The sequence below is a fragment of the Artemia sp. Qi Xiang Cuo genome, chromosome 15, assembly GCF_049724085.1.
Source record: "Artemia sp. Qi Xiang Cuo chromosome 15, ASM4972408v1, whole genome shotgun sequence".
Taxonomy (NCBI): domain Eukaryota; kingdom Metazoa; phylum Arthropoda; class Branchiopoda; order Anostraca; family Artemiidae; genus Artemia; species Artemia sp. Qi Xiang Cuo.
The window spans coordinates 46,990,988-47,004,382 of record NC_142808.1 but is presented as its reverse complement, the minus strand read 5'-3'; the positions used below and the strand labels follow the sequence as shown (position 1 = coordinate 47,004,382).

Genomic DNA, 13,395 nt, shown 5'->3' with positions numbered 1-13,395 from the left:
AATGTTCTTGAATTTTGGCAATCTAATGGTCCAATGTCAATTTAAAATTCTTGGTCAACCTGCCGGAAACTATAGGGCTTTCCTAAAGCTAACGCACAAGTATTTGTCCAATAAGAGAGTCATACTTACTCCTGCCGTTTACCCATGCCATTTAACCAAACACTTGGAAAACTATAGATTTCACCGCTCGCCTATGAGTCGATCCTGGGGAAAATAGGGTTTAAAAACACCAACCTCATAATATAGTTTTTTTCCTACAATTCAGGAGAATAGATTCAGTAAATTTTATTTTTTCAAATTGTTTTTGGAAAATGAATGAAAAGTCAGATTGACACTTACGTCCTTGGACAGCAGAGCCAATAATGTCCAACACTGAAGAATTGAGGGGAGAAGAACCGAGGAAAACCACAGTTCACGTAGCTGTGAAAGTATTCTACCTATAACGATAGATAAAGACCAACCTACATACAAGTTGTAGATGTCGATAATCAATCAAATCACCAATAGGGCTCCCCTGTCATGACGTCACAAGGCTACTATTAGTGTAAATTTCGAAATTGAGGCAAAACTTGCCTTTCACGGCCATTTTTTCTAGGAAAAATTAACTTTTAAGGTTTTGTACATGGCGATTAGCCTGATTTCTGCGTATCCCTTTGAATCAAGGGAATTATTTGTATGTTGGAGATTGCATAAATAAGCCCAACTGACCTAGGGAACTATTTTCCAGACTAGGCTAGTGGTACATTCAGGTAGCCTACTTCAGTCAGACTCAGAGTAGTCTAATAGGAAAGTGTTCATATGACGTTTTCATGCATAAATCCTAATCCGGATTATCTGAATGCGTCAGTAGGTTGCCCTAGGTCTACTTTCTTCACCATTTAGTCCTCCTCATGTCCTGCCTTTAGCAGTAGGCTAGATAAATTTGGAGTATAGAACTATAATGAAAAAGCTAAGAAATAAACACAATTAAATTCAGAATTCAATCATTTACCTGAATATAACAGTCATTTCAAGTGGAAATTCCTTTGAGAAATTTATGGTAAAGGTGCAGATTAGCTAGGCTAGCCTACCTCTGATAGAAACAACTTATTTCTTGCTGTATACTATTCAGTCAATTGGGCTGTAGGCTAAGGATGCAGAGATACTGCGCAGTAGAAGGAGGATATAAACAACTTACTTCTCACTGGATATCCTGGTTCTATTGGGCAGTATCTCTGCACCTTTACTGCAGGCATTCCTTCTCAGTAAATTTTGATTGAAGAATGATTCTCAGATAGCTAAGAGATAATTATACCTTTTGATTCAGAATTCAATGTAGTATCCAAATATGACACCAATTTCCTCTGGAATCTCCCTAGTCTCTATAAATCAAGCTTTTCAGGAGACAAAGGGATTCAAGGTCAGGCTGCTAGGTTGTGGCTGTGGCAGCTTAGACCCTGAATCCCAAGTGAGTCAAAAACTAAACTGAAACTAGGTTTTACAAATTCCAGAAATTTCTAATCTGGATATTCCAGAATTTCTGGAATTAATTTCCACCAGGAATTATTTTTATATTTGGATAGAGGATTGAATTCTGAATCAAATAGTATGTGTATTTCCTAGCTATCTCATTATGGTCCTATATTCTAAATTTACTGCTATCCCATTAACAGCAAATTTATAGATTTACTGACAACTGATGTTTTCCTCAGTGAAATATTTCCATCATTGGCCCTGAGGACAAGATATCAATAGGGATCTAAGTTTTACTCCAAAGTGAAAATCTATCAAAGTTAATTAGGATACATACTACGCCTAATTCAAAATGCAAAGACAATGGCTGGACATAACTCTAGAATCAATTGTCCATATCATTCTGAATTTAATATGTCATTTGTTGGTAAATATTGAGCAGTTTGCATAAATGACCTATGAATAAAGTGAACATACCAATTGATTTAGTAAATGTTTTATCATTGTATGTTGTACCAGACAAATAAATTAAAGTGAATAATTCTATGTATAAAAATAACACTGCTAGGGTTAAAGTAGGACATGAGGTTAGCTGCTGATTTTGTATTAAATCAGAAGCTAAGCAGGGTTGTTTTCTATCCCCCTTTATATGGATTATTTTGATGAACTTTGTCTTAAGCAGCACAGGAAAGGCAATGGGACACTGTAAAATCAAATGCGGAGGAAAAGGTCTCATGGGCTGAAATTATGCTGATGATTTAAGCATTTTTGATAAAAGTATGAGCAAAATGAATTAACCTTTAAAGGTTTTGAATATTCAGGGTGCTAGAATAGGTTTGAAAATTAATGATAAGAAGACTAAGTCACTAAGGCTAGGAATAAGTGAAGATGAAAAGGTGATGTTGGGTAACAAAAAGATTGATCAGGTGGGCAGCTTTGCTTCCTTTGGTAGTATTATTAGTAAAGATGGTGGGAGCAGTGAAGATGTTAAAAGTAGAATAGCCAAGGCTCAGGGTGTTTTTTCACAGTTAAAAAAAGTTTGGAAGAATAGGAAGATAAGCCTGCAAATCAAGACTAGAATATTAGAAGCTATGGTGATGACAGTGGTCAAATATATCTCTGAAGTATGGGCGCTCTGAAAAGCAGATGAAGATTTACTAAATGTTTTCCAGAGAGATTGCCTATAGATTGTTTTGGGTACCTGGCTAACTGACTGTATTTCAAGCAGTTGGCTCTACAAAAAAAATGTGGTTCAATACTGCTTTCTAGGGCTATAATGGAAAACTTGAGGTGGCTAGGGCACATTGTGTGGATGAAGAATGACAGATTCCCAAAGATTGTCCTTTTAAGCCAACTGTCTAGGGCTAAACAGAAAGCAGGTTGTCCTAATCTGGGGTGGGAAGATATTATAAAGAAAGATGTAAAGGAAATGGAAACATCCTGGGAGGGTGTAAAAAGCAAGGCTTTGAATAGATTGGGATGGAGGAGGTGTACATAGCTGTGTTGGCCTCAGGCGGCTTGGTGCTGTGGTGGGTTGTTAGTAGTAGTAGTAGCATACCACTTGATGCCTTTGTTATGCTCTTTCCAAGTTTAATGGGGTAATTGCTTTACTTGCAAATTCAATTTTAACCTAATGTCAGGTAGATTAAATAGGTACAGGACCTGCTGAGATTTTTTTGTGAGGTCCTCTATATATATTAAATGTTTAAATAAAATATTCCTGCATTGTAGTTGGTGTACATACACAGTGCAAAATTTCTAATATAGAACTATCCTAGTTAAAATCAGTGATATGAACTTTTGTGGGTATTGGTCTTCTTTATTATACAGTGCATGTCATATAATAATAAAGACATTAATAAATCTCATCCAGTAATGAAAACTTTAAACAAATATATTAGTTATTTCAATCTCTGATAATTTATTCTTTATTGTCAAAAACAATTTGCTTTTAATTTCTAATATTTTTTTTGTTCATTTTGATAGTAATGTGGGGCCCAATTGCTCAAATTGCCCTTTATCTAGCCCTGCCTAATCTTTCTAACCTTTCCCAAATCTATAGCCTATATTTATATTTCCCATGCAGTTATTGATTCTTGATTTTGTTGGGGTCAATTCAATTTATGGGAAAACTGGTTTTTCATGGATTTTGAACATAAATGGGTTTTGTTTTTGAATGCAATTTTGAATATCCTGCCCAATTGTTATGTTTTTTCAAACTGGTAACTAAAAGTTTTCTTTTTACTGTACTAAAAAAATGTGTTTGATAGCTAACATTAGATCACCAGAAAAATAAATTAATTGTAGTTCATAATACAACCCCACTCCATTTACCAACTGGACAAAATTGTAAGAGTAACCATTGAAATTGAATAACATATTTCTGTTTTTGCAATGCCTGTATCATTTCTACATTATAAAAACTTCCCAATTAAGAGAAAGTACATCCTCCAAAGTTTCAATGACCATGAGATGTGAGATGAAGAAGGGCATCCCCTGCCATCTTCCTCCTATACAGAATAAATTTTTCTCATTTTGGGGTTTAATATTACTCTTTACTTTCATAAGAACACTAAAGACCATAAATATTCCCAGAAATTAAGAGGGATCAAATATAAATTTCCCTTCTAATTGACATAAAAAAATTGTCCTGGGGAAAATTTTCAAGCGGGGGGGGGGGGCACCTAGACCCCAAAAAAAGAATTAAAATATGCTTCCAAAATTTAAGGATAAATAAAATTTAAAATATATTTTGAAATGGATTAAAACAGGGAAATGCTTATTTTGGTAATTTCAAGAAAATATCCCTTTTCTTTTTACTCTCATTGAAACAAAACTACCCCACCCCATCTCTAGATTTTAAACTACTTTTTTTTTTAATTTAGAAGTAGTAGCAAACAGAAGTTTGTTTTAGTTGATGTTTAACATGAATATTGCCTTCAAGTCCAGCCAAATAGTTTTACTAAAAGAGTTAAGTTTATTCCATGATAGTATTAGTTAAATCTGTGAAACAACATTTTCAGTTTGGACAGTAGAATAACTAAAGGCAATTTAGGCCTAGTCATAAGTGTCTCAATAAATTGTGAATCTTTGTCAAACTAAAAAAAAGTGACTTTATTGTGTGAATCATTTTTTGGGAAATAGCATTCCATTCAAGCAGATAATAGAGGCTACAGGAGTTGTTAACCTTGATTATCTTTTTTTTATTCCTTTAATTTTGCTTATGGTATGAGAGTTGCCTGAAAAGTAGCAATTTACCCTGCATTATTTGAAAAAAGTTGCTAATTATTTTGCTTGTGAAACTCAGTTCTGTGTTTTTACTATCCCTGAGTGCCCCCCCCCCCCACCACACACACACGCGCAGGATAAAACGTGCATTAATATACATTGGATATTACACAAAGTTGGATCCGTGGAGAAAAAAATCTACACTTCTTATGCCAAATTGCTTGGAAAACCCTGTGTCCTAGTCTCTTGCATATCCCCCCCCCCCAACGCACACCAAATCATATAAATGATTTTGCACCCTTCTCAAAAATGTCTGGGATCTGTAATGTTCTTCAACACTCTTGGTCAGAAATTATTTAATAGATGCAGTCATGCATGTGAACAAGCTGACCCATTTTGCCAACATTTGAGTTTAAAAGAAGACAAATTCAAATGCATTATCACTATTCCTCCAAATTCTTCATTGATACATTGAATTTGCTGAGGTTTTGCCCCTCATATTTTGAAGTTTGAGAAAAATGCTTCCGTTTATTATGGAATCAAACTGCAAGGAATTACTTCTGACAGTCTGGTCCAATACATGGTGGACAACGTTGATCACAACATATGTGCTCTCGATTGTAGAAACACCTTTCATGCCATGGGCATCATTGCTGCTATAAGCCTAGGGCTGAAACTCATCTTAAAAAGTATGCATAGGCAGGAGGTTACTGATGAGGAAATAAACATAACTGTAAGAATATTAATTGTCCATAGAAAGTCAAACGATTCTGTCCTTTTGATAATGAATTATGATTTTCTTCATCCAGGATCCAAAGAAGATAAGATTTCAAACTTACATAGTCTTTTGCTCATATTGTGGCATCTCTAAAAACCTAAACCAGGTTGGATTGAAACAATGCAATCAGTCATGGTCAGAGGCCATCCCGGTAAAGCCAACATTTTTTTCTTGCTATGATTTACCTTCCTTCAAGTAACAAGAATTGTATCCTTTCTACACTGACATTCATTGCCCAACAGGATGAACGGTATGAGTTTACTCTGGTTGTTACCTTTGACCAGCCATTGTGGTTGAATTCCATGAAGGTTATTGCTGCAGAAGGACCTGCTAGTAGCAGCGCAAAAGTAGTGGCTAGACTAGGAGGAATCCAAATCCTTTGGGTTTTGTCAGTGCCATTGGGATATTTGATGGATGGATCTGGCCTGGAAAAAATCTTTGAATTAATGTTCAATTCTGGTACAATTCCTCATCTTCTAAGTGATAAGGCTGTTTCTTAAGCACTGCGAGCCCTTACCATTTAAGACGTAGTACTTAACTGGATTCAGGTGTAGAACTTGAATTGAATGTAGAACTTTCATTGAAAACCGCTGCGCTTAGTGAAGTCAAAGACTTTATATTAGAAAGGAATAGATGGACAAGCTTCTCTTAAACATATCTCCCAGGCTTTCAGTCTCAAAGTCAAAGCTTTTCCATTTGCTCTTTAATCAGAATGACGTCAGGAGACTTGAACAGGAAAACTGTGGATGCATTACTTGGACATATTTCTTCTTCTTCTATTTCATGCAGGTGGGCTTTTCAGTTGTTACTATTTAGCCTTTTTCCGTTTGCTTCACTCTGTGGGCTACAGAGCTACTGGCTTGGTTGCCTCTTATTTATTAGATATCTTTCAGTAGATCTTTTGAATCAAGGAGTTCAAATATGAGATGATAGATGTTGGTTTCTGTGCTCTGTGTGCAGGTATAGTTGGCTAGGCTCTTGGCTGATAGTGAGATTTTGTGATGTTTGAAGCCCTTTAACAGTTTACAATGTAGGTATGCTGTGCAGACGTCAGCATATTACATTCAAATAGGCAGTGGTCAATTGTTTTATTATTCATATTACAATACTTGTAAAGAGGGGAAAATGGACCTGAACGACTTGAGTTGGGAAACTGATAAGAGAATGCAAGAAAATTTAATCCATTTGTTCCAAAACAAATTCTGTGATAAATTTAAGAAAAATACTTATTGGGAAAGGGTGAAAGATTATGATTATTCTTATTAAACATAACATCTGATAGTCTCCATCGGTAAATATATCTCTAATGGGGATTGGTCTCCCACTTGGCTGGTCAATATTTATAGCATTTTTTCCTTTTTCATCAACCTGATGATAACCACTTATACCAGAGTGGCTAGGGATATACTTGAGATAAGTTTTTATGCCACTTGAAGCAAGATCATCTATAATACTAAGACAATGATAAGAGTCAATATCCAACTTATACTGAGGAGCTGAAGACAGCAACTCAAGGCTTGACAAAGAGTCAGAATAAACTATAATATTATTTGAATTAGCAATCAAGGATTGGTTTTTCATAAGGTGTTCTAATGACATGATTATGGCATTTAACTCTGCAGACATTATAGATACATTATTATACAATCTCTCACCCATTGCAATATTCAGGTGAGGAAGGAAAGCACCACTTGCTACCTTCTCATTCAGTTTGGACCCATCAACAAAAATCAGGAAAAGGTTTTTGTATGTAATTGTATTATGTTCAGCAAGTTTTTTCTGGATAAAAGCAATGGGGGTTAAATCTTTAGTCCACTTTGAGAAATTAGTATTTATTATGGGAACTGACCAATTCCATGGAGGGGATTAGGGGAAAGTAGGTGCAATAGACTTTGTGGGTACAGAGAACTTCTTCTGAATATTGGCATACTCATCTGCAATGCCTCTATACATGGCTGGATTTCTTAACCAATTATGTAGTGTATGTGAGCTATTTGATTCAATTTTTTTAAGATGTTTTATCAAGAGAAAGCTGCATCTCTCCCTTATTGTTGTTAATCCACTCTCCATGAGCAGAAACTTGGTGCTTGTGGGTATGCTAAGACCAAATATGAGACATATTATATTGTTTTGTATTGTTTCAATTTTATGTATCTGGGTTTTTGCACATGCACCATAGATGATGAGCCCATAGTCAATATGGGGTCTTATATTTGACTTATAAAACTGGAGTAAGGCTTTCTCCTTACATCCCCAGGGTGTGGAAAGAAGTCTTTTTAGTATACTTGTTTTTCTATAGCATATTTTTATTGTGTTTGAAATGTGGAGGTGGAAATTAAGTTTTTGGTCAAGCATGAGACCTAGGTAATTCATATGATTATCTTCTGGAATAGTTGTTCCATTTAGAGTTAGTCTTACATTACCATGATTTTGCTTTTGGTGAAATTGGATTATTTTTGACTTGATGGGTTCAATGGGTAAATCTGGATATTGAGAAAATTTTTCAAATTGGAAGAGTGACTTTTGCACCTTTGACTGTGCAATCTCAAAGGTGTTGCCAGATGACCATAGTACCAGATCATCAGCATATTGTAGATTTGTGTGGGGGAGGTTCATGTCCCAGAGATATAGGGCAAAGAGGAGGCAGCTGAGGACTGCTCCCTGAGGTAGGCCTTTTGGTTATTCTCTTTTGGGGGTGAAGAGGATGAACCTACACAAACAATGAAACTTTGCAATTCTATGAAAGATTTTATAAAAGATACTAGCTTGGGGGGTAGTCCAAGGTTTGCAAGTTTAATTAAAAGGATTTGGTGGTTCACATTGTCATATGCCCCTTCAAAATCTATGAAAGCTGCAACTAGGACATTATTTTTTGAGAATGATTTATTTATTGCATTTGTTAACAATATGAAGGCATCTGTTGAGGAGTCGTGTTTCCAGAAACCAGTTTGGGTGTGAGGTTTCATTTTATTTTTTTTTCAACAAACCAAAGGAGTCGGTAATAGATCATTTTCTCTATTAGTTTCCCCATCACAGTAGTGATCATTATAGGCCTATAAGACTCAGGGTTATTTTTGGGTTTATTTTTCTTTAGGATTGGTAGGAGGGACAAACATTTCCAGATATTGGGGAACATAGATAAGATAAGATTTATTGCAAAAAGCCTGTGGGCCATAGCAACACATAATACAATCTACAAACCAACACTCAGGAACAAAATACAACTTTAGATAGTAAAAATCAAAAAAGGAAAAAAAAGGAACAACAAAACAAAAAAAAAGAAACACCAAGGTTTGACTTTTAACCAAAAAACACCATATAATAAAATTTAAATAAAAAAATAGTATCAGGCTATCCCCTCAAACATAATTTCCTATATTTAATCCCTAAACAAAGAAACTTACACAACTGTTTAATAGCACATGCATTCCTCTCAGCCATCCACTTAATTAACCAGCATTTACTCCCAAACACTCGTCCAAAACATTCATTCCGCAACTCAGACAGCTCTTCACACTCGGATACAAAATGAAACAAGTTTTCATTCACCAATCCACACATTGGGCAAAAATAAAGGCCAGCCGCCAGCCTAAACTTTCCCAAAAATTTCCTTCTCTTGTCTATATCCAAGCTATCCCCTCTTACCAAAAACAAATTCTTCAAATCCTCTTTATTCAACCCAAATTCAAGATAAACCTCCTCCTCCCAACAACGACCAAGCATGATTATAACAATTTAGAAGTTCCTATTTGTATGAAGGGGTGAGATTTTTTTTATCCATCTAGGGTGTATATTGTCATAGCTGCTGCTAGTCTTGGTCCTAATATGATGTATTGCATTATTCATTTCCTGTATTGAAAATGGGCTGGTTATATACTCGTATCCTGGACGAGGTTGGTAACTTGGGTTCATAGGAATTGGGGATGTTTTGCTGAAATTATTTGATGTTAGCTTATTAACAAAAAGAGTGGCAAATGACTTAGCTTTTTCATTATCATTGTCATAATGGGTATTATTATGTATAAGCTCATACAGGAGTGGGTTGGGGGAAGTCTTTTTCCCACAGATGTGGCTTATGACTTAATGTATAATTGGCTCATGTGTTTTTCTGGAGAGACGATTTGCAAAATTATTCCAGTAGTTATATTTAGCATTTATTACAGTCCTTTTTAGATTAGATTCTGCTTGTAATTTTCTTAAATACGTAGTAGGTGATGGTTTTTTTAGGAATGTTCTCCTAGCTGCCTTTTTTGTTCTCCATTTATTTTGGCACTCATTCGTCCACCATGCTTTGCGAATGTGTTTAGGGAAGGTTTTCCTCGGTGTTGTCCTGGGGATAGCATGATTAGCTGTATTTATTAGTAAAGATGCCAAAACTTCAGCATGTGTGTCAGCTGTTGCATTTGAAATGCATGAATTTTGGGTGAAACTTGTAATTTCATCATTTAGCTTATTTTGGAACATAGGCAAATTTGCTTTAGTGTTAATATATTTGAAGGTATGTGTTAGAGTTTCAGCAGGTTTATTTAGGAAGCAAACTATAGCAAAGTGGTCAGTACATAGACTATCAATTTTATTTATATAAATTTTATTCAAAATATTTAATGACATAATTTGTAGGTCAATTGTAGAGAAACTGCCACTTTTGGGGTTGAAATATGTATTCAGGTTTGGAGGGGTAGCAACAGCTAATTCAGTATAATTTGAAGTCATAAGCTCAATGAACTTACCGGCTTTATTTGCCGGTTTATTCCCCCACAAAAGGCTGTGGGCTTTAAAGTCTCCACAAATAACTTGGACATGGTTGCCATTCTTCCAAATTTTTTCATGGCTGAACGTACAGGTCAATGGAAATTTCATTACGAACAGTTTCTGACATAATCCCTCACCTTGCAGCAGCTGGTCATAACAACTACACAAAGTTGGCAAGACTGTACCTACAGCAGACTAACAGACTTGAACATACAAGCCCAACACTTTTCCAGTCGTTCAAAAAAGGCTTGCATCTTGTGAGAAGATCAGACATATTTTGAGCCTGTGTATGTACAGATTTGGTCATAGAACAAGAACTGGTGAGAAGTCTGAAAACAGCAACGGGATTGAATAGAGGTAGAGGAATGACAAGAGTACAGAGACTTCAGTAGGTCATGGGACGTCCAGCAGTTGCTCAAGTTAATCTTCTGATGCAAGAACTGACGAATTTTTTGTATCACACAAGCAACCAACGCAAAGTCTTGTATTTCAGGGCAGCAGAGGGGCTGCAAAGACGTACAAATATTTATTGATTTTGTCAAGTAGTTGTCTCCTTTTGAGGGTGATCCGCTGTCGTTTTGAAACCTTGCTTTTGGCTTGACTGCTGTAGAAAACGTGATTACTAACGAAGCAGTGGAACTCAGGAAAAAAATTGCGGAGAGACTGGTAGGGAAATCTCTGAAGGAGCATTTGTTCAAACAGAAGGACCAGGCAGTCCTTATTGACCCTTCATTGCTGTTTCAGTGTCTTCTAATGGTATCCTAAAGACTGAATATGGACAAAGAATCTTCACTTAAATATGAACTTAGCTCCTATCCTGCATTGCTTTTTGATGATTCTGGCTTGCTCCGAAAGCCAAATAAACCAGAGCCACCAAAAAGCTATCAAATGACTTTTATAAATTGATGCTATTGGGGTAAAATATAGTCTGATTTGCACCAACTTTTTAGACAGGAACACTTTTCTTCACATGATTCTCTAGGTAAAGAAAGAAAAATATTCGGAGATATTCGATTGATACTAGAACTACGTTTCACCCGAATATCTAGACGCCATTATTGTCTTTGATAGCTACGACATAGCTGCTTTGATAAAAGATGACTTATCTTAGGAGTAACTTTATCACTGGATGGGAAGTACTGTTTAGTCAAGAAATGAGACGGACGACCAAAAAAGAGGAATTTTCTTGTGTGTATAAAGAATAAAGCCTGTTTCATCAGTAGGCTATACTTTCTGATTATTTATGGGGCAAAGGTCTGAGAACCGTCCAAGATATAGCTGACGCTGACTTGCTTATTGTGGTTGCAGCGGTTGAGTATTTAAAGACTATGAACACTGTATTTATTGGTGACCATACCAACTTGTTGGTGCTGTTACTTTATCACTGTATTCCACAAGGTCTTCCTGAAAGCTGAGCCTAAGGCAACCACTTCAGGTGCATCGTGGAGTATTGAAGCCATTGTTAAGAAGATTGGGAAGGAAAAGTTGCAAATTTTTTCCTTTTGCTCATGCAATTCTTGGCTGTGACACAACTTCCCTCCTACATAAAAGCAGTGATTGCGCTTAACTAGTTGAGAGACATAGAACAGTTTAGGGAAAATGGTTCAACATTTTCTTGAATTGATGCTTTAAAAGAAGAGGTGAAAGCACCAGGAGAGGTTGCACTTTGTATATTGTACGTGTAAAATCTACTGACAATATTGATAGTTACCGATACCGAGTCTTCCAGCAGAAAATATCATCATCTACAGCTTCCTTCTATCCCAAAGATCTACCTCCTACTTCAGCAGCAGTGAAATTTCACTGTTTTCAAACCTATCTTAGGCTACTAATATCCAAGTGTTGTTTAAGATTTTGCAAGCGGTATTATCTCTTTTCAGATATTTCCTATGGACTTACCCCAAATTCCAAATATGGCTGAAGTCATCACCCTCTCTGAGGCTTCTGTTGTCAAAATTGGTAAGTTTCCAATTACATTTTTTTGGGATAAAATAAAAAGAAAGCTGATTTATGTATGAAATCGTTATTTATGTTTCATACGTCATGTATAGCCAGTGTGGTCTTAGAAAGTATTTAAAGTATTTAAGCTGATTTATATGGCTGCCAGAAATTTTTCTGAACGGCCAACTTTGGTCTCTTATCTTCACTGTATTATTGTGTTTTTCAAAATTATCTTTAGATGGTGTCCAAGTGGCTTGACAATGTCGGAGGCAGTTGCCTATAGTAAAGGCGATAAGTCTGCAATGTTTTATTATTATTAGTTTTTACCAGAGGCATTTCATATGGTATAAACTTTAGAGGGGCCTCTTTCAATTTGAAATTGGAAGTTCTATTGCCCTTATTAAGAGTCAAAATTGTTTGGTGGGCAACTAACCCCCCCCCCCCCCACACACACACACACCCACTCTCTTTTTCCAAAATGTATCCAATCAAAATTTTGAAATAGCTATTTTGTTCAAAATAGTCCAAAAGATCAGATGACAAAACTTTTGAGGTCAGCACAACCCCCAAAATTCCGGGGGAAAGTGTTGTAAGTTATTACCCAGGCGTATATAGGGCTTTTAAGGAAGGGGTGGTTTTATAAAATTTGGAGAAGGCTCATTTGATTGGAAATTAAACTTATAGTTTCCTTTTAAAGGGTTTAAGAGTAACTTAAGGGCAACTATCTCTCCCCACACCCACTAACCTATCATATAACAATGCCTCTGCCTCCAGGAATGACAAAACGCCATTGAATCCTTGGGCAAGGAATATAAGTTATGCCCCAGGGAAATGTAAGGTTTTATTCATGGAGTGGTTGTATAAACTTTGGATTAGCCTCATTTCATTGGAAATGGAAAGTTCTAGTTCGCATTCTAAGAATAAAAAGCGATTACAGTGCAACTAGCCCACCCCATGTCCTCTTTTTCAAAAGAACGTTGAGAAACATCAAAATTTTGGCAATTAAAAACGAATTGAAATTAATTTTAAAAAAACTCCATAAAAGAAGTTTTTTTAACAAAAGTAAAGACTATATTAAACCTAAGATCAGCAGAACGAAATTATTATTAAAAGAATAAATGAAAACCAAAATGAACAGAAATTAAATAATCAATCATAGAAAACATTAAACAATTAGCATTAAACAATTTCTCAAGTAGATAACAGTTAACATTAAACAATTCCCCAAGTAGATACGCCCCCCT

The 13,395-nt window shown here is 35.8% G+C and overlaps 1 protein-coding gene across 1 annotated transcript in view; it reads left to right on the top strand.

Annotated features, from left to right (window-relative positions):
- The first annotated feature begins 551 nt into the window (after positions 1 to 551).
- The window catches only part of LOC148943745 (uncharacterized), a 36,896-nt gene continuing 24,052 nt past the window's right edge, over positions 552 to 13,395 (top strand). Inside the window, exons 1-2 of the mRNA XM_089100920.1 lie at positions 552 to 613; positions 12,091 to 12,169. Of these exons, the coding sequence (XP_088957046.1) occupies positions 12,100 to 12,169 (70 nt within the window). The 5' untranslated portion in view covers positions 552 to 613; positions 12,091 to 12,099. The remainder of the gene's footprint in view (positions 614 to 12,090; positions 12,170 to 13,395) is intronic.